This window comes from Pristiophorus japonicus, chromosome 12 (assembly GCF_044704955.1).
Source record: "Pristiophorus japonicus isolate sPriJap1 chromosome 12, sPriJap1.hap1, whole genome shotgun sequence".
NCBI lineage: Eukaryota > Metazoa > Chordata > Chondrichthyes > Pristiophoridae > Pristiophorus > Pristiophorus japonicus.
In genome coordinates, this window is record NC_091988.1 from 148,476,226 (window position 1) to 148,497,300 (window position 21,075).

The 21,075-nt window shown below is 42.2% G+C and overlaps 1 protein-coding gene across 1 annotated transcript in view; it reads right to left on the reverse strand.

Moving 5' to 3' along the window:
• nfatc2a (nuclear factor of activated T cells 2a) overlaps nt 1-21,075 on the reverse strand; it is a 161,029-nt gene that overhangs the window by 38,925 nt on the left and 101,029 nt on the right. Inside the window, exon 9 of the mRNA XM_070895013.1 lies at nt 18,559-19,407. Within this exon, the coding sequence (XP_070751114.1) occupies nt 18,559-19,407 (849 nt within the window). The remainder of the gene's footprint in view (nt 1-18,558; nt 19,408-21,075) is intronic.

The following is a 21,075-nucleotide window of genomic DNA, read 5'->3' on the forward strand; positions in this document are numbered from 1 at the left end:
ACTGACGGACGCTAGCGCACAAGGCGTGTAAGTGTCCTCCCACCCGCCGAGCTGGCAGATTCCTCTGGGCGGGAGTCGGCAGCAGCAGGAGGAAGGACCGCTGCATGAAAGCAGGTCTAACCCCAATGGTAAGTAAGAAGACCTTCAAAAAAAGGTTAGTGAATTTATTTTGTTTATTTTCTTTTCAGCGATTTATGTGGATGGGGTCCTCTGAAGGTCTTCCAGTGGGGTTTCTTTTGTGTGTAAATTTTTATTTTTAGCTGCTCCCCCCTCCCTGGGCCCGACTCAATCCTCGGCGGCACTTTGGCGAAGATTGCATTTGCTGCCAAGATTGGGAGCTCCCGCCCGCTGTCGCCAAGATTCACGGCGTAAGTCTTTTTTTTGCCGCCGGGTGGTACTGGCATATCTTTTACAGGAATCTTCCTGGCAAAGTACTGCCAGGTCTCTCGGCAGTCCTTTGGGCGGCACTTGGGCGGGCCTTGGCATTGACCAAGTTCGGACCTAAAGATAATTAAGGTTTTGGTGGAAATTTGAAAAATATTTACTCCACTCTTGCAACTTAAAAAGGATATAATTGCTCTGGAAAGAATATAATGATGAGCAAGTAAAAGGAATTCTAGTCACAGATTTTTGGGTTAAACTAAAATAAATTATAATAAAAGACCAAAGAGAGTTAATGGAGATGCAATGATGTCAACTGATGAGAGCAACTTGTACAATAGAAATTAATGTGTCCTTTGTAATGGAGATACTGCATAAAACAAGATCACAAGGTTTGGTTAAAAAAAAGGCCAAATGAAGACATTTTCTACAGTGGATGTAAGTAGATGAAATAAGCTACCACTAGTGCAATCATACCTGTTTAAAAGAGAGTTGGATACATTTCTGTAGCAAGATAAATTTGACAGTTATCAGCAACCAGGTAAGAAATGGAATGGGGAAGTTAAAAGTATAGGTTTTCAAGGGATTTCACATTAAAATAGGAGAGGGAACAGGACAGTACTGCATGTATATGACAACTAATTCTGCGGTTTGGATTATGTGCACATGAATTGCAAGTGCAAAATGGATTTTTACAGTCCCTTTATTTTTACTGTAATCCAATTAAATACAGCAGAAAACACCAATGGGGAAGTCATTAATGGAAATCATTTCTGATTGGGACAAATCCATGACACTTTTGCCAACACACCAGAAGACAACAATCTTTTACCAGGACATTTTTGATTGAATTTGCCATTCAGGAATGATATTTAGTAAATGATCAATATAACAGACGAGTGTGTTTATGAATTTTCTGTACCAGAGATAATTCAATTACATGGGCGCAAACATCTAAAAAGCTTGAAAAACTGTTGTCAACATGCTGCCTCCTTATATGAATGGTTATTTTCTTTATTGCATTTTTCCTTGTGATTCAAATGAATGCCAAAGGAACAATGCAATAGGGATGATTGGCCATTTTCACTTTTCATAAATGCAACCCAATTAAATGGCTTTTACTGTGCCATAATACAACGATTAGGGACACGCTGAGGGCACAATATCCTTCAATCCCTATTAGTGACCACACCATTAGAGCAATTTAAAATTAAATCACGTTTCCTGGAATTCAAAAATGGCTTTACTTTCTTGCAAACTTTTCTGAGTGTGGCTTGAAGCAAACTGATTGGAGCCACAAACTCCATTCCCTAGCCACTGACTTCATCCCTCTCTGTAGCATCTGTCTGAGGCTGAACCACACTGTTCGCAACCTTGGTGTCATATTTGACACTGAAATGAGCTGCTGATCACACATCCGCGACATAACTATGACCTCCCTAACATCGTCCATCTCTCCCCACTGCCTCAGCTCTTCTGCTGCTGAAATCCTCATCCATGCCTTTTTGTTACCTCTAGACTTGACTATTCCAATCCACTTCTGGCTGGCCACCCACGTTCTACCCTATGTAAACTTGAAGTCATCCAAAACTCGGCTGCCCGTGTCCTAACTCGTACCAAGTCCCGTTCACCCATTATCCCTGTACTCGCTGACCTACATTGGCTCCCGATTTAACAACGCCTCAATTTCAAAATTCTCATCCCTGTTTTCAAAGCCCTCCATGGCCTCATGCCTCCCTATCTCTGTAATCGGCTGCAGCCGTTCAAACCCCCCACCCCCCAAGATATCTGCGCTCCTCTAATTCTGCCCTCTTGAGCAACCCTGATTTTAATCACTCAACCATTGGTGGCCGTGCCTTCAGTTGCCTAGGCCCTAAGCTCTAAAATTCCTTCCCTACAACTCTCCATCTCTCCATCTCTCTTTCCTCTTTAAGACACTCCTTAAAGCCTACCTCTTTGAATTTCTCCTTATGTGGCTCGGTTTAAAATCTTGTCTTATACTACTCCTGTGAAGCACCGTGGAATGTTTTACTACATTAAAGGCACTAAATAAATACAAGTTGTTGGTGTTGTTCCATAGAATGAACCTTATCGAGACAACTGTAGAATTGTGTAATCTTTAAACTTTGGCTCCTAAAGAGCTGACTCCCTAGATACTTCACTTCTGTTAGTACTTTTTGCTGGTGGAGTAAAAGGCAAAAGTGACAACTACAAATAATTAATCATCTGTAATAATTCTTAATCTATAAAGTCTAACAAATTCTTGTGGTTATGCTTCGAATGACTATTCCAAAAAAGAGTCCCTGGTGACAATTTGTATTGAGGCTTTTCCAGTAATTTGTTGTCATTTGGTTTGTAGATAAGGTGGAATTCTGTAAGGGGCGGGAAGAGCAAGACTTGTCTATGAGCCTTTCCCTGCAAATGTGCGCAATAGAAATGTTTTCAGTTCACTTTTTATGTTGTGGCACTTGGAGGAAGGTGACATTGGCACTGGAAGGCAACTCCCTCACTCCTCGGACCCCAGTCCAGTGCAGGAAGAAGTTCAACAATTTATCAGAGCACAGTAAGATACTTACCATACTCTAAAGCAGCACTGACACAGCATACACTTCATACTGCACTCAACCTAAGGGCACCTTTATCACCCTATCGCACTGTATACAAGCCTGCACAGCTCCCTATACACACACAACTTACTAGCACAACTCTTAAACATGCTCCACAGATTTAACACCCTCACACCTGCGTCTCTTGTACATCACCACTCTAATACAGTGGTAAAGTGCAAGCCTCACTTACATTCTCTTTGCAGGACAAGTTGGTACATAATGCCTGCCAGAGGCAGACCACTGGAGAGGGGGATACCCATTCTCAAAACCTTGACTCCTTTTAAAGACGAGGCTATCTAGCCACTGGGCAGTGGTAATGCAGTGTCTGTGATACATGCTGAGGTCAGCAACATCCTGCTACTGCCAGGTAAGTACAAAAGCCCATGTTCTCTCCTTGGCAGCCCTCTGTACCATTGCACACACCCAGCCTTTCATCCCCTTTCAATATATACTGCATCTCAAGGGGGATGTGCCGAACCATTCTGACCTTGCGCTCTTTTTCCCAGCAGATCCAGGACAATTAAGCAGGAGAAGGAAGAGCAGCTCAAGCAGGAAGAAGAAGACCTGAGCATTCACCTTTCTGAAGGCCCAGGTGAAGAGGGTGAGGAGGAGGAAGCAGAACGTCTGGGCCTGTTTTCCTGGCTTCCTTGGAGAGGATGGCATCTACTAGAGCCCAAACCCTTCCGTCTTAGCACATCACTCAGTTCCACTGATCCAGGCACGAGCGAGGGGGTGGGGGTGGTGGGGGAACTAACTAGTCATAAGCGTGAGAGCTCACTGGGTGACACACAAAGCAGGGGGGGGGGAAACCTGGAAAAATGGCAAGTGGGGAAGGCTACTTCTGCACAGAGGCTAAGTAGCAGGTGGCGAAGGACTTCAGAAATCTGGGACCTGGACTTCATCAGTCCTCACCTCAAAAGATGCATGCACAGATGTGGCTGCAGAGTCCACAGCTCTGATTTGCATTGTCTGCCCTGCAGGAACTAGCACACCAAGTAGCTGCTGCAATCAGGAATGTAGCAGATCCTTGGATAAAAGGAGCCAGGAACCACTTGGGAACTGCAGCTCTATGGGAATAGTGACTGGTGTCATTGAGGTACATATTGGAGGACACATTTAATCCTGCCTTCCAGTCTTTGGCTAAGTCAGTGACTCAGGGGCTTCCAGGATTTGGTAGTTGCCATCACACCAGCAATCCAGCCGATGACTGGGACCACAGATGCAGGCCAGTGGTTGCAGTCCAAGTGCCTGATGGTGCCGTCTCTCAGGACAGCAGCTCATGCCAGGACTTTGGCCCTCAGAGCAGTATGCCAGTGGGATCTGGCAGATAAAGCCAGGCTGCCCTGGAGCTCGCGTCAGAGACACAATCAGCAGCTGTCCCATGCCAGGAGCCAGTTGTCGTGAGTTGAATGCCACCTCAGTCCTATGCCTCTTCAGTCCAGCATTCTTTAACCCCGGGCCTAGAGAGTATCACTCAGCAAGTTAATCATGAGATGCATCACAGCTGAGCTTTACCTGGCATCCACTCATTGGAAGTCACTGGATAATGATTTGGAGTGGGAATCCTGAATAATTTTCCTTCTGCTTGGACCATGGACTCTGTGGCTAATCACAGGTTCCCCTCTCCCCCTTACTGATCTGGCTGGGAGCAGGCAACTCAGTAGAGGTCAGAAATCAAATCATAATCTCCCTGGTATTTATGGCTAGGTAACACAACACTTGGTGCATTTACAACTGAGCCACAGATGAGACGAGAACACGGTTTTCAACTGGATTTACTGAATATATTTAATTAGATGTTCACAAAGTAGGATTTCTATTTTGAAAGCTAGCCAATGTAAACCCACAAAATGGGATACTGCAGATTTAAATGCACATGCTATTATAATAAAACAGTGAGATTTAGCTTCTTCTGTACACAACCATTACCACCAAGTTCTATCAGATCGTAAAACTCCAGGACCTACATAGTCAGCTTTACCACAAAAGCTTTAGTGGAATAATAATGAGCTGTATAAAGTTCTTTGAACAGTGCCCAGGTACAGTATCACTTTGATCATTAATCCAAGGAGAGAAGAAAAATGGCGCTTATACTATCAATCTGTGAGCAATAATTATGCACAGAATATGCAAAAATATTTTATTACTTTTAAAAAATCCAGGCAAAATGATGACTATCAGTATAGTTCTCATAGGGATCCAGTTTTGAATTAAAGAACTATACTATTTCAAAGGGACTCCATGGGGTGAAGTTAGAAGGATCTGGATACGGATTTCATTATATTTTCCTTTGAACAAAACATTTGCAACGATGTAATCTCCTATCTTTAAAACTGTCTTTCAGAAATGATGCTGGATTTACAGTCCGAGGTGAGTTGAAGGAGTTTCTGTCTCGTCTGACTCTTAAGTACATGAGACCTGATTTCTCCCAAGGCCATGGCAGTTAGCACTATTGATTATAGCAACACTAGGGGATCTTCCCCAGCTGTGCATGACAACAGGATCGTATGATTCTCCCCACCACCCTCCTCCTCCTCCTCCCCAGTCCCAGCCATTACAGCGGCATTTACATTTCACCTTCCATTGCAGCTATTCTGAGGAAACACTGGGAAAAGTTGAGATATTTTACGATGAACTTTCTAATTCTTCCTCAAAACTCAACGGTACAGAAAAGACCAGACAGAAGCTAAAAAACATATCGAAGATTTAAAAGTTAACCAAAGGTTTCCTTGTCTCTGGCAAGATAGAAAACCGCAAAAAAAAATTCTTGTGTTTGGCCTCACATTGAAGATTAGAAAAAACAATGGACGATGGCTACCTCAAAGGAATACTTTGTGTCCAATCCTCCCATCCACATCGAGTACAAAAATGGCAGCTGTAGCAAATTAAAGATTCTACTTCCGCATTGTCGATTCATTTGCAAGTCAATAAAATAGGGGAGTGACTTAATGAAAGGGAAGTTTTTCTCATTGCACAAACTCAATATATCTAATGTTTTTATGCCAAAAATAGTCGCAACTGATTTAAGGGATAAAATGGCGGCATTTTACAACGTTTGACCATGAAAAAGTCTAACTTTATATCAGATACTTGGACCTTAATGTGATTTTTGAATTAAGATTTTGGAATCAGGTACACGTAGCAATTACCTCCTACCCACATATAAATTATAAAAAAGAGCCAGAAAAGCAGCAAGCCTCTGACAGTCTATGGAGACTGTGACGATTACCATTTTGCACAAAATATAAGCTTGCTGCCTGACCAAAGATGCCCATTGTAGTGTGCCCTGAGGCAGAAACCCCAATTTACTGTTGCTGAGATTAAGGCATGCATCCAGATTAGCCCCTAGACTCAAACAACATTCTGATCCAGGTACACAATACAATATTAGGCTTTCTTTTATACAATCGTAAGTGGTGCAAAAGCTGCAATTCCTGGAGTGAGGAGGGGCATATGCAGGGCGGATTGCCTACGTGAGGCCAGGAATTTGGTGCAGAAACTGGATCCACTGGGTTTCCGCTCCATCCGGTAATCCATTCTGAGATCGAGGTGCGTTGTTGGGGAGGGGAGAGTCTGGTGCTTTTTCTGCTCCAGTGACTTTGAGGACAAATCCCAGCCCACCCTATTTAATCCAGCCAGCCCATAGATCCAGCAAGATGTACAGCTCTTGAGAGCTGGTGTTGGTGCTGTGCTGGACCTTTGGAAGGCTTCAAGACTGCTGAAAGAAAGCCAAACAATCGCAGATGGACTCTGTTGTGTCTGTAAAGATGTGGGCAATCCACCTCCATTCTGGAAATGTCCCGATCCCTGCCCTTCCCTCCTGCGTGACCCTCCACAACCCTCTCCTTGCCACTTACCTGCAAACAGGCAGGCATCCAAGCGCCGCTAGACCTTCACCTGTTGGTAGCCACTCTGCACCATCTTCAAACTTGTGGACCGACCACATTTAAACGTGACCCAGAAGTTAAACTATCCCAGGACTGAAATTTAGGCCAGCGAATGCATTTCACACTGACCCTGCCAACCCTACCGCCCCCCCCCCACCCCCAACCTCGCCTGACATGCTCCAGGTTAAAATTGACCCCCCTAATCTCAATGTAAATTTTCATGGTTTCCTTTCCCCACTCTGTTGGAGATTTGTTTTTGTAAAGTACAGTAACCCCAGTATAAAGTGGTGTTTGGGAACCCTCCAAAATCTGTACCATGACGGGGGGGGGGGGGTGGGTTGTAAGCAGGGTCATGTCCTTTCAATGGATGAACTTCAGGGAGCAGAAATGCTGCAACTAATTCAAAAGTTGCTGCAGTCATTTTGCTGAAGTCATGTACAAATATTGAGTAACATTTGGTTTTGTTAAATGATGGCTAAAGTTATGGTCATTTATCAAGATTTACTTTCCCAGTAGGTAATGTCTGACGTCTTCATGGTGGAGGCCAAAAAAGAAGAAAATCCAGCTGAGGTTAAAGACTGGAGGGGAGAAAGTTTTGGCCCAGCTCCCTGGGGACCATCATACAAGAGTGAACTATTGTTGCTGATAATGAGTTTAAACTCAGCTTTCACCTTCAGTTACAATAGTGTGTCTTAAAACCTAGACTAAGGATCTTAATTATTATGAGAGCATTATTTATCTTTATATCGCTCAGAAAAACTAATTTTATAAAGACATGGGAGGTGTAGTTCAACCTTGGCAACTAAATAAACCAAGACTGCAGTGTTATAAGGTTAACTGCATGTAACAATAACTAAATTACATTGACTTAAAAACATGTTAACACTACAGAATGAGACTGATACATTGATTCTTTTAACAGTAGTACAACATGCAGCTTTTGAATTCCCGATTTGTAGTCATGTCTCAAATATACAACTCAGAGATGTGTCCTCTGATGTAGGTGGAATCGGAAAGTCATGACTACATGATCAGAGGACAAATATTCAGTTGTGCCTCTAGTTGTTTTATAAATAATTTCTTCATGCACACGTTTCATTTAAGGAAAGAATTAACTAGGGGCTTTTGTTTGCAAAATACTTGACAAAGAATTATTGTCAAAAAGGAGCAGTTTCCCCTGATGCACATTAACGACTTGGACTCTCAGACAAGTGTGGAATTTGTTGCAGATGTTTTAATGCGACGTGTGCATCAGCACATACTTCGTGTTTTAAACATGAGATTTTTCTAAATGAAAAGGTTGCTGCAGATTGGTTGGGAGTATGTAATATTGCATCTTAAAGCTGTGGTGCCCGCTATTGATCAAGTCACAGTAAATGTGATTTTCCAATAACTTCCCCATTTCACATCAGTTTCAGAATCTATCAGTGACCCCCTGTACAGTGTGGTAATTAAGATGCACAAGTTCCAGCAAATAAAGTGCAGTCAACTTAAGAGTAGGCCTATTGAGATGAGGTGCAGAAATTCAAACAATGGAAAATAATTTGTGGGTTGCAGATTCCAGGGACTGATTAAGGAGCTGCAAAAGGGGCAAGTTATATTGGGTTCATCCTCGGTGGAAAAATGTGAGATTTATGAAACCTTAACATACAATTTATGAACTAACACTTCTTCCCCCTTAATTCCCTTCATTTACTTTATTCTTCTCACGTCAAGTTATTAGTTCATTTGTAAATGTTAATGATTGAGTGACTACAGTGTGCTGTAGATGAAGGAACTGCAGCTAGGATTAGTCACTACTCCAAATGCATCATACATTTTCTGGCAATATTAATGATTTAAACAATATATATTTTTTAAACTGAAGAAAAATGTTGGTAAGTGCTTTATTTCTATGTGAAGATAGAATGCTTTAAACATTTGAAAGCTACTCCTAGAAGCCACAAACTCACAGGTGAAGAGCACATTGGATAGTCCACCACCATTCCACGTGACAATTCCAATCTACCTCCTTGTGATGATAATTGGAATAAGCATTCAGAAGGAGCAGCACTATTTCATTCAGATAGTCCAAATTCAAATGCAAAGTTCAAGGAAAAGCAGAATGCACTATTGGCAGGCAGTGTTTTTCTGGGCTGTAGGAAACCTGTGCACATCCCTCTGATTTAATGTCTGTTATGGGGAAGTTTTATGCTGTGGGCCGTAACCTATCAGGAACTAGACTGAGACTTCCCCAAACTCATTTCATTTGATACCCTTACTGCAGTTGAAAATTACTTCCATCTAATCAGCCAGATCGCAGAACAGGTCAGCGTGTCTGACCCACTGTGCTACCCAATCATAAAAAGCCTCCAACACTCGGCTGCCAGAGAATGGACATGTCCCTATATCTCTGACTAGTCAAGGGTCACTTAGCTATCAGAAATATACACTTGCTGGCAGGGAACTTGGATACGGACATTCTCTCCCATTATCATCGGGGTCCTGGCTGCAATTTCTGCTCCCCAGCAAGACTGCCAGAGATTTTGGCAGATGGATGCACAGCTACTCGACTGCTAGTAGAATTTACCATCAGAAAAGACATATTTATGTAGATCTAAAACAAATGAGACACTTCCAATGTTGCCACTTACCTGCTGTCAATTACTCTATCCTAGTTAATCCATTGGATTCTACTTTTCTACAGTGCACCAAATAGGGAGGTGTGATTTGCAAGATTGTATTGTGTATTTGTAGAAAGGATGTTACTAAACAGCAAACTGTCCTATGAGTGTGTATGAATTATTCAATTTAGGTCAAAAGTTTGGATATTTTTCTAGTCTCAGAATCTGATGCTCATTCATACCTTTAGGCTTTAATTGTACAAACTGCAAAACAAAGTGTCAATTTCACTTATCTGTCTCCATGCCGACATGGAAATCTAGAGCAAGTTCCAAAATATTGCATTCAGAATTAAGTTTTATATTTAATTCATCAAGATTGCTTTTGTTTACAAATGTGTTTCGCCCACCTCATTATTCTGGCAGCAGTGACCTCCCTGAATTAGCCTCTTGTGTATTGAAATGTCACTGGAGAAGGAGGGGTAAAGAGAAGACAAAAAAATGTGAATCAAAGTTTATCATTTGGAATATGGGAAAGTACAGGACTAGAAAAGACTATGCAGTTCCATCAGGCCAGATGGGTTTCAAAACAAAATGGGTTTCAAAGCCCCGCAATACATCTATTCTGCAATAAGACAGGAGCTATCTAAATGGATGTCCTCCATTTGCCATCTAGCCATACATTTCAAGTTTTAATGCAACAAGTGGACAGAATTGTTAAATGCAATTCCAAAAACACCAGTAAAAAACTTGGAATCCCATGCATTAAAAGTGGAATTTGGCTTATTTAGTAATCCTACTGATGATTTCTCTCTACATTCCTTAACTTCCTTCAATGTTCACACACATCTTATTGTCCTGTATTATGGGCTTTGGCCCATCAGAGGTTTCACAATTAAAAAATAAAATAAAAAGAGCAGAGGAAAAGCTGATTGTGAGAGGAATGGGAAAAAGAATGACTTACTTTCCTAACTTGATTACTTGTGAAGACAATTGGAAATATGGCTTTCTATACTTAAGATGCTTTCTCCCTTCACTCCAGATTCCCATTCATCACAAGCAGGAATTAAGGCTGAAGAGCAGAAATCAGCACCATGAAGGCACAAAAGACAGAAAGGAGATGAGGAAAAGTGGAGGGCAGAGAAACCCAAGGCAAAGAACAAAAAGGGCCACTGTACAGCAAAATTCTAGAAGGACAAAGGGTGTTAAAAAAGCAAGCCTGAAGGCTTTGTGTCTTAATGCAAGGAGTATCCGCAATAAGGTGGATGAATTAACTGTGCAAATAGATGTTAACAAATATGATGTGATTGGGATTACAGAGACATGGCTCCAGGATGATCAGGGCTGGGAACTCAACATCCAGGGGTATTCAACATTCAGGAAGGATAGAATAAAAGGAAAAGGAGGTGGGGTAGCATTGCTGGTTAAAGAGGAGATTAATGCAATAGTTAGGAAAGACATTAGCTTGGATGATGTGGAATCTATATGGGTAGAGCTGCAGAACACTAAAGGGCAAAAATCGTTAGTGGGAGTTGTGTACAGACCTCCAAACAGTAGTAGTGATGTTGGGGAGGGCATCAAACAGGAAATTAGGAGTGCATGCAATAAAGGTGCAGCAGTTATAATGGGTGACTTTAATATGCACATAGATTGGGCTAGCCAAACTGGAAGCAATACGGTGGAGGAGGATTTCCTGGAGTGCATAAGGGATGGTTTTCTAGACCAATATGTCGAGGAACCAACTAGGGGGAAGGCCATCTTAGACTGGGTGTTGTGTAATGAGAGAGGATTAATTAGCAATCTCATTGTGCGAGGCCCCTTGGGGAAGAGTGACCATAATATGGTGGAATTCTGCATTAGGATGGAGAATGAAACAGTTAATTCAGAGACCATGGTCCAGAACTTAAAGAAGGGTAACTTTGAAGGTATGAGGCATGAATTGGCTAAGATAGATTGGCTAATGATACTTAAAGGGTTGACTGTGGATGGGCAATGGCAGACATTTAGAGACCGCATGGATGAATTACAACAATTGTACATTCCTGTCTGGCGTAAAAATAAAAAAGGGAAGGTGGCTCAACCGTGGCTAGCTAGGGAAATCAGGGATAGTATTAAAGCCAAGGAAATGGCATACAAATTGGGCAGAAATAGCAGCGAACCTGGGGACTGGGAGAAATTTAGAACTCAGCAGAGGAGGACAAAGGGTTTGATTAGGGCAGGGAAAATGGAGTACGAGAAGAAGCTTGCAGGGAACATTAAGGCGGATTGCAAAAGTTTCTATAGGTATGTAAAGAGAAAAAGGTTAGTAAAGACAAACGTAGGTCCCCTGCAGTCAGAATCAGGGGAAGTCATAACGGGAAACAAAGAAATGGCAGACCAATTGAACAAGTACTTTGGTTCAGTATTCACTAAGAAGGACACAAACAACCTTCCGGATATAAAAGTGGTCAGAGGGTCTAGTAAGGAGGAGGAACTGAGGGAAATCTTTATTAGTCGGGAAATTGTGTTGGGGAAATTGATGGGATTGAAGGCCGATAAATCCCCAGGGCCTGATGGACTGCATCCCAGAGTACTTAAGGAGGTGGCCTTGGAAATAGCGAATGCATTGACAGTCATTTTCCAACATTCCATTGACTCTGGATCAGTTCCTATCGAGTGGAGGGTAGCCAATGTAACCCCACTTTTTAAAAAAGGAGGGAGAGAGAAAGCAGGGAATTATAGACCGGTCAGCCTGACCTCAGTAGTGGGTAAAATGATGGAATCAATTATTAAGGATGTCATAGCAGCGCATTTGGAAAATGGTGACATGATAGGTCCAAGTCAGCATGGATTTGTGAAAGGGAAATCATGCTTGACAAATCTTCTGGAATTTTTTGAGGATGTTTCCAATAAAGTGGACAAAGGAGTACCAGTTGATGTGGTATATTTGGACTTTCAGAAGGCTTTCGACAAGGTCCCACACAGGAGATTAATGTGCAAAGTTAAAGCACATGGGATTGGGGGTAGTGTGCTGACGTGGATTGAGAACTGGTTGTCAGACAGGAAGCAAAGAGTAGGAGTAAATGGGTACTTTTCGGAATGGCAGGCAGTGACTAGTGGGGTACCGCAGGGTTCTGTGCTGGGGCCCCAGCTGTTTACATTGTACATTAATGATTTAGACGAGGGGATTAAATGTAGTATCTCCAAATTTGCGGATGACACTAAGTTGGGTGGCGTGTGAGCTGCGAGGAGGATGCTATGAGGCTGCAGAGTGACTTGGATAGGTTAGGTGAGTGGGCAAATGCGTGGCAGATGAAGTATAATGTGGATAAATGTGAGGTTATCCACTTTGGTGGTAAAAACAGAGAGACAGACTATTATCTGAATGGTGACAGATTAGGAAAAGGGAAGGTGCAACGAGACCTGGGTGTCATGGTACATCAGTCATTGAAGGTTGGCATGCAGGTACAGCAGGCAGTTAAGAAAGCAAATGGCATGTTGGCCTTCATAGCGAGAGGATTTGAGTACAGGGGCAGGGAGGTGTTGCTACAGTTGTACAGGGCCTTGGTGAGGCCACACCTGGAGTATTGTGTACAGTTTTGGTCTCCTAACTTGAGGAAGGACATTCTTGCTATTGAGGGAGTGCAGCGAAGATTCACCAGACTGATTCCTGGGATGGTGGGACTGACCTATCAAGAAAGACTGGATCAACTGGGCTTGTATTCACTGGAGTTCAGAAGAGTGAGAGGGGACCTCATAGAAACGTTTAAAATTCTGATGGGTTTGGACAGGTTGGATGCAGGAAGAATGTTCCCAATGTTGGGGAAGTCCAGAACCAGGGGTCACAGTCTAAGGATAAGGGGTAAGCCATTTAGGACCGAGATAAGGAGAAACTTCTTCACCCAGAGAGTGGTGAACCTGTGGAATTCTCTACCACAGAAAGTAGTTGAGGCCAATTCACTAAATATATTCAAAAGGGAGTTAGATAAAGTCCTTACTACTCGGGGGATCAAGGGGTATGGCGTGAAAGCAGGAAGGGGGTACTGAAGTTTCATGTTCAGCCATGAACTCATTGAATGGCGGTGCAGGCTAGAAGGGCTGAATGGCCTGCTCCTGCACCTATTTTCTATGTTTCTATGTTTCTACAACACTCACAATTCTGGTTCTTAGCCTTCACTGCTAAAATGCACATATCTTCAAAGCAATTCCCATTAGAAATAAAGTTAAGCTGCATTACCTCTTCCCATTCACTGATGTCATAGCATTATTGCAACTTTAAATATCCCATTATCAGTAGAATTTGCATTAAGTAAGAGAATTGTATCAATACTCCTGAATAATAACTTGCCTACTATTCGCGATCACTAGTGTTGCCAAGTTATTATCCATGGGTATAAACAATTAACTATCACATAACCATACTATCAAATCTTGACATTACAAACACATGGGGAGTGATAATAAAACCATCCCTTGAGAAGGATAAGTTAAGGTTTGAGCTTTTCTGCTCACCAAATGGAGCTTCAGCCAGTAGCAGGGAGTGGTTTATTATAATGGAAGCTTTGTAGCAACAGAATGTGCTATAATGAGATTTGACTGTGACATTCTGATCTGCCACATAAATAACAGGCTTACTGTTCACATGAGGTTTGTATTATGATCAATTACATACATATGATCACCATGCTTGTTTGAATCAGTTATATTCCTATTTCATAATCATAATCATAACACAAGCAGGTATAAACACAATGGAAATGATTCTGGATACATACAATCTAGAAGCACAGAAATTTACAGCACAAAAGGTGGCCATTGGGCCCATCGCGTCTGCACCGGTCGAAAAAGAGCTATCCAACCGAATCCCACTTTCTAGCTCATTGTCCACAGCCTTGCAATTTACGGCATTTTAAGTGCCTATCCAAGTACTTTTTTTAAATGTGATGAGGGTTTCTGCCTCTACCACATTTCAGGCAATGAGTTCTAAACCCCCACCACCCTCTGGTGAAAAACGTTCTCCTCAACTCCCCTCTAATCCTTCTACCAATTACATTAAACCTATGATTAAAGTAGATGCTTAAGACAAATGAAGTACTTTGATGCCCCCTTTATAAGTTAACAGTTTTAGCCACAACCTTATATTATAAAGAAAGCTACAATATTTCATAGTTTTGACCCCTCTGCTAAGGGAAATAGGTGCTTTCTATCCACTCTATCTAGGCCCCTCATAATTTTAAGCACTTCAATTAAGTCTCCCCTCAGCCTCCTCTGTTTCAAAGAAAACAATCCCAGCCTATCCAATCTTTCCTCATAGCTAAAATTCTCCAGTCCAGGCAACATCCTCGTAAATCTCCTCTGCACCCTCGCCAGTGCAATCGCATCTTTCTTTGAATTTGGTGACCAGAACTGTACGCAGTACTCTAGCTGTGGCCGAACTAGTGTTTGATACAGTTCTAGCATAACCTCTCTGCTTATACCTGCTGTATATGTAGAATACAGATAATAGGTATTTTTGTTAGTTAACTCCAGAGTTGTTATTAATTTGACTGTTTTCATTTGCTCCAATTGTCCAATGGGATCACTGGTGTGTGCTTCCACTTTAAAAGTGAGTTCATCGCATCTGTGTTGTCAGACAGCTTATCTAATATTCAGTCTTTAATGCGCCACAATTTCAATCCAACTAAACATTGCTAAGACTGAAGCCATTATCTTCAGTTCTCTTCATAAATTCCGTACTCTCACCACCGATTTCACTCTACTCCCCAGCCAGTCTCAGGCTGAATCATGCTGTTTGCAACCTCAGTGTCTTATTCGACCCTGAACTGAGTTTCAGAGCTATATAGTCTCCGTCACTATGACCACTTACTCACACTCTGCATAGTCACCCGCCCCACCTCAGTACATCTGCTACAGAGACCCTTGTCCATGCTTTTGCCACCTCTACACTTAACTATTCCAACGCTGTGCTGGCCGGTAATTTAGATTGTTGTTTTTGTGCCAAATCTTCCCCATTTATACTGCAGAAGTAGTGAAGTCCTCCCGGAATGGTGTTTGAGTCCCTATTTCTCATGCTAACGGCTGTTGGTGGGTGAGTTTGAGGGGCCGGGAGGAAGCACGCCTGCTTCTCTCGGTCCACAAGGATTGCTCCCCGAGGCTGGTCTCGTCTCGCTGCAGCCACCAGGAATCCCCAGCCCTGGAATCCCCAGCCCAGGAATCCCCGACCCACGAATCCCCGACCCACGAATCCCCGACCCAGGAATTAAACTTTCAAAGCAGGTTAAAGCAGGGGCTTCCAGCCTCATTATAATATTTAAAATGCCAACCGTAAGTAAAAGGTGGAAGTGGGCGGGATGGGGTCAGGTTTTAGACTTTTATCAACTTTTACTCCCCCCCCCCCCACCCCTCCCGACTCCTGCCTCCAACCCCTCATTTTTTCCATGTAAAAATTCCCCCCAGTATTATGGCAATATCTAGATTGGGTCTGCAATTCTGGGATATGATCATAGAGCTTTACACAAGTGCATGAGCATTAAGATTGCATTTGAGGCTCTTCTGTTATCCAGGGATTAGGTGAGTTATACAGGGCACAAAGGTGCCAGGCTCAATCTCTGGTTTGTGCAGAGTTAATTGGTTTTAGCAAGGGCAGCTCTAATGGTACAATTGGGAAGGGAGGGTAAAACCAGCGAGGATTCTTCTGATTACTGTCCACTCATTCCAGCTAAAAATGCATTCGTGTGGGCATTCGATGAGAAACACAATTAGGGTTGATATAATACCTCCACTGATCAAATCGCTTCCTGGCACCAAGGCTCAAGCATAAATAGTGGCTATCTGGGCATGATATCAGAGGGCTCCTGGAGCAGGTGGAAGTGCAGACCTCAAAGATTCAATGCCTTCAATAGACGAGGGGATGGGCGACAATTGATAGAGAAACATTGCCCTTGTGAGTTTGCATTGACTGCAAATGTGTAAATGTTGCGCATGCAAAGTTTTTGGTAGTGCCAAATCCAATCTGGCACAAGAGAAACCAGAACAATTGCTGAGCTATTTCCACTGGAAATGGTGGAAGTAATATAAAAGAAGAATGAATGTAAACTATTTAGGCCCTGATGGATCGCACCAGTTAGGCTTATTACCACGTTCCTACCTACAAAGAAGAATCCTCTAATAGAGGACAAATGTGAGTCTAAATAGACTGACAATTTATGAGAGTGGGTGAGTTCAGCTACAAGTAACTAAAGTGAATCCATTCAGCAGCAAAATTAATTTGATATGGTTTTCATTATCAGAAACCAAACTGGACCCTCGATTGATTCCTTGGATGAGTGATCCCATTTGTCAGCAAAGCAAGGCGTTTAAGAAATGTGGCTACTGAATAATCTCTAGGAATCTAAAATCCATTATTCCTGTTGAGGATAAAGGTATCTGACTGCACATGACTCCCATGAACGACCCATCTGCTCAAAATTGCAGGTCAGCTTTTCACTAAAGATTCACAGATAGAAATTAATGAGATTTGACACAAAGTGTTTGGAGAATATTCAATCACTGGGAGCTTCGTAGCCAAGCTGAATCCTGTCCTCACCTGACAGTCACACATGTGCAAATACACTGAAAGCAATTCCCCCAAAATAAATAGGATTTTAACTGATAATCATTTAAATGTTAGAAATTGACACACTTTTTAGGGAATATCTGGTACAAAGTTAACAAATTGTGATTGTTCAGTTTTGTAAATATGAACTAATGTAATTGATCTTTTTTTAATCTCAGCTACTTATTCTGGAGAGATTACAAACATACCACACTGAACCTTTTGGGATTTCTAAAACTTTCCAATAGAAGTTTTGGATGTGAATCAAATCTTTGTCCTGCTACCTTTGAACTGTGTTATAAGTGGACCTTCCAGCTCTCATACTTCATGTTTACAGATCCTTCCATATGAGCTTCATGTACCTAATAAAACTGCATGTGTTCATGTGTTTTAGAGGCTATCATGAAAAACTAAACACAAACGTCAGCTAGAAATGTAATGTTCAGATTGTTAGGTAACACACTGGGTTAGAACACAGGGCCCAGTCGGCTCCCTGTACACAAATGCCAATTGTGGGATCTCATGTAAGAACATCCAGAGGGAGTACAACTGATTATTTGCCTCCTGTGCCAGGTATCGGAAGCTACCAATGGGTTCTGAGAGCAAGGGCATGGTTGAGATCATAATCATCTACCATTGAATGTTCCCCACATGCTGGCACTCTACACTATGGTGAGGTCCAAAATAATTCTCCAGTTAATTCCATTCAAATGAGAAAACTCAGAATAAAATAACAAACCAACCAACTGTTTACTTACCTTCAAGTTTCATGTTACTCTTGTGCAAAGTCCCAAATTGGTTGAGGACAAAGTAAATATAAGTAAGACATGAATCATTAACTTGGCAAGCACAGTCCTGTGGTGGAACTGACACATTTTATACCATGAAAATTGCATGGTATAAAATGTGTATGTGTGTAAATGTGCTTGGCATAGCATGACAGAAAGGGGAATGTTCTGCCCTATGAACTTTCATCCCCACAATCATGGCTCTGAATCTAACTGCGACAGATATAATCAGTCTTCTTTCTGCTGGCTATTAATTCCAAAATGAAATTAATTCGGCAGTCTCATTCCTTTCTCAGTAAATACAGTAAAACAAACTGCTGTCATTTATTGCTATTAGGATAACTATAAGGAACGTTGGTGTGGGAAATGAAATGTGAACAAACAGTGTGGAGGAAGCACTTTTCTGTGGTTCAGACTTCAAGTACATTTTTAGAGCTGCATGGGGAGAGCTCTACATTGCATGTAGTCCTTTCATATCTTTACTGGAAGAAGTTGCTGCTGTCAATGAGCAAAACGCAGCAGAGGGAGTCAGTTTCCTAGCCATGTCATACTGTCAACCCTCATCTTTAGAAGTACAGGATTTTGTTTTAAGCATAATACTAAAAAGACATGACTTGTGATACTCAAAATGTTGTTTTTTTTAAAAATCTGACTTATCTTTTGAAAAGGTTCTTGTACTTTAGTTGCACCAATGTCTTTAATACAAGAATTGGTTCTTACCATCATCCAGGTATGCCTGGTCCAGATTCTGTGGTTCCTGCTTCACTGTGACTTCGGTACCTGTAGTTTCCTTCTCCTGTTGATTCATTATTAATGAGACAAGCTGACTTGGTGAGGGGACATTTTTGGAAACCTTCTGGATTGCATTGGATGTTTGCTGCTGTTGCTGAATCACGGCTGGATGCTGATTTGGGCTACTTTTTTGCACATGATGTATTGCTTGTGGTGTAGTGGACCGCACATTAGGCACGTGGGTATCATTCTCCGAATACACCTGGTGCTGGTAATCCTGGTGGCTGCTGTACCTCAACTGCTGGCTAGTTGGTGAACGGTTAATCATGGATGATAACTGCTGATGGGTTGGGGAGTGTTGTATCATCGATGACTGATGATTGGTTGGAGAATTGTGGATCATGGAAGACGACTCATGGTTGTTTGGGGAATGATGAATTATGGTAGAAGACTGATTGGTTGGAGAGTGGTGTATCATAGAAGGCTGGGCAGGTGACCCTGCATGCACCAACACTGATCGGTGAGCATCTTGAATTACAGGAATTGATGGCACCATCACTGCAGATGGTTGATAGCCAAGATGATTAGGACTGCCCCCTTTGGATCTCTGATAGATAGCTCCTGTTGGATTCTGCTGCTGGTATTTAGAATCATGTGGAGAGAATCCAGAACGACAGGAAGCCATGCTTCCCCCAAGGCAGGACGTGGGGTTAGCAACCATTACAGAGGTCATGACCTGCGGTGCATAATAAAACTGAGACAGGTTTCCATGATGTACAGCATTGCGGAATATGGTGTCTTCACACTCATCAGAAGGCTCTGTTTTAATGATAGGCACTGAAATAAATTACATAACAAGCATATTTAGTTTCAGTTTGCATTAGCATAATTGCAGTTTCTATGCAATATGTAGTCACAATACAAATTATTTAAGCTATTTAATATTTGGATCTTTAAAAGATCAAGGCTTAGAAATTTGTTTTGTGCTGGTCTGTACAGATAAGTGCTTAAAGGGGAAGGGAAGACGATCGGGAAGGGAGAGGGGACCGGGAGACAGGTTGTGATGTGCCCGGCAGTGACCTGTGGTTTTAATATAGAACTGGGTGGAACACTCCTGCACCTCCCAGTTCCACATTCAGGTCCGCATTTTGTTTAAACTTACCATTATGTTGGTGGCTTACAGAAGTCCCTTTAAGGACCACGGGTTGGGCTGCATGCGGTTTCCCTGAGTGCAGCCGGCCTGGCACCGCCTATGTTCAGGGCAATCTAATTGTGTACTGAGGGTCTTAACAGGTGATAGGCCTCTTATTTGCATATGCAAAGGGCCTAAGTCCTGTTTTAGGCACAAGCGCTGGATGCCTAGTTTTTTTAGCTGTACCAATATAGCAGGCAGCACACTTCTGGCACAAAATGAGCATGCAATTCCTGCCTGCCATTTTGGAGGTCCCTGTTTAGCCTCTGAAAAACAGACGTGGCACCATCAAATTTCTATGCCCAAATGTTTCACCTGGGAGCACTGCTCAAGGGATTTCTCATCTGATTGCATTAATTCACATGACTATCGTGCAATTAAAGAGCTTCAAAGTTTAGAATATTCCTTTTCAAGATCAATGAAAAATATTTATTTTTAATGTAAACATGTCTTGATATAAATAGCAAGATAGCATCATAGAAATGTGCCAGGATATTCAATGGTATTCCATTGTTGGTCTTAAACTGCCCTATTGCATTCCATTCAATGAGACACACATCAGGAAAGCTATTGCTAATTGAGCTAACCTTTCAAAAATGTTTTAGGACTTTCTCTGCCTTTCTTACTTAGGTACTTCAGCTTCTGTATTTCAGATCACTCTCATAAGTGAATCATAGCTGCTTAAAGTTTTTAATGTATTTTCACTGGTCCTGATAACTAGATACAGGTAGAATTTCTGAAAGCCAGAGTTCCATAAACCGGAATTGTCCAAAAACCAGACATTGTGCAGATTGCAAGAGTCGTTGTCCGCAATCTGGATATATTTCCTGAAAACCACACTTTTAAGCTGTACATACCCTTCTCCAAGCACAAATACAAAAAAATACGCAGCCCGGCCCGGCCTTGAGGTTGCCGGATTTAGGCCGTTGGATGTAATGCTTTGAAATCTGGAAATACCCGAAACTAGGCCCAAGGATCCACGAGGTTTCCGGATTCATGCCATCTGCTCCGATTTTCGGTTCTGAAATCTGGAAATATACGAAGGTCGGCCCAGCGGTTTCCAGATTTGGGACGTCGGATTTCTTCTCCGAAATCCAGAAAAACCCGAAAACCGGAATGGCCTTGATCTCGAGGTTTCCGGTTTTGGGACATTATACCTGTATGTTTCTGATATCAAGCCCAGGATAAGAAGCATAAAACCACTAAATTGCTTTAGGTACGGGATCTTTCCTGTGCCTCCACAGGATCCTTCTCTTATCTTCAAAAAGTATCTCAACATCAGACCTTGTTTCAGACTAACTAACAAGTTACTT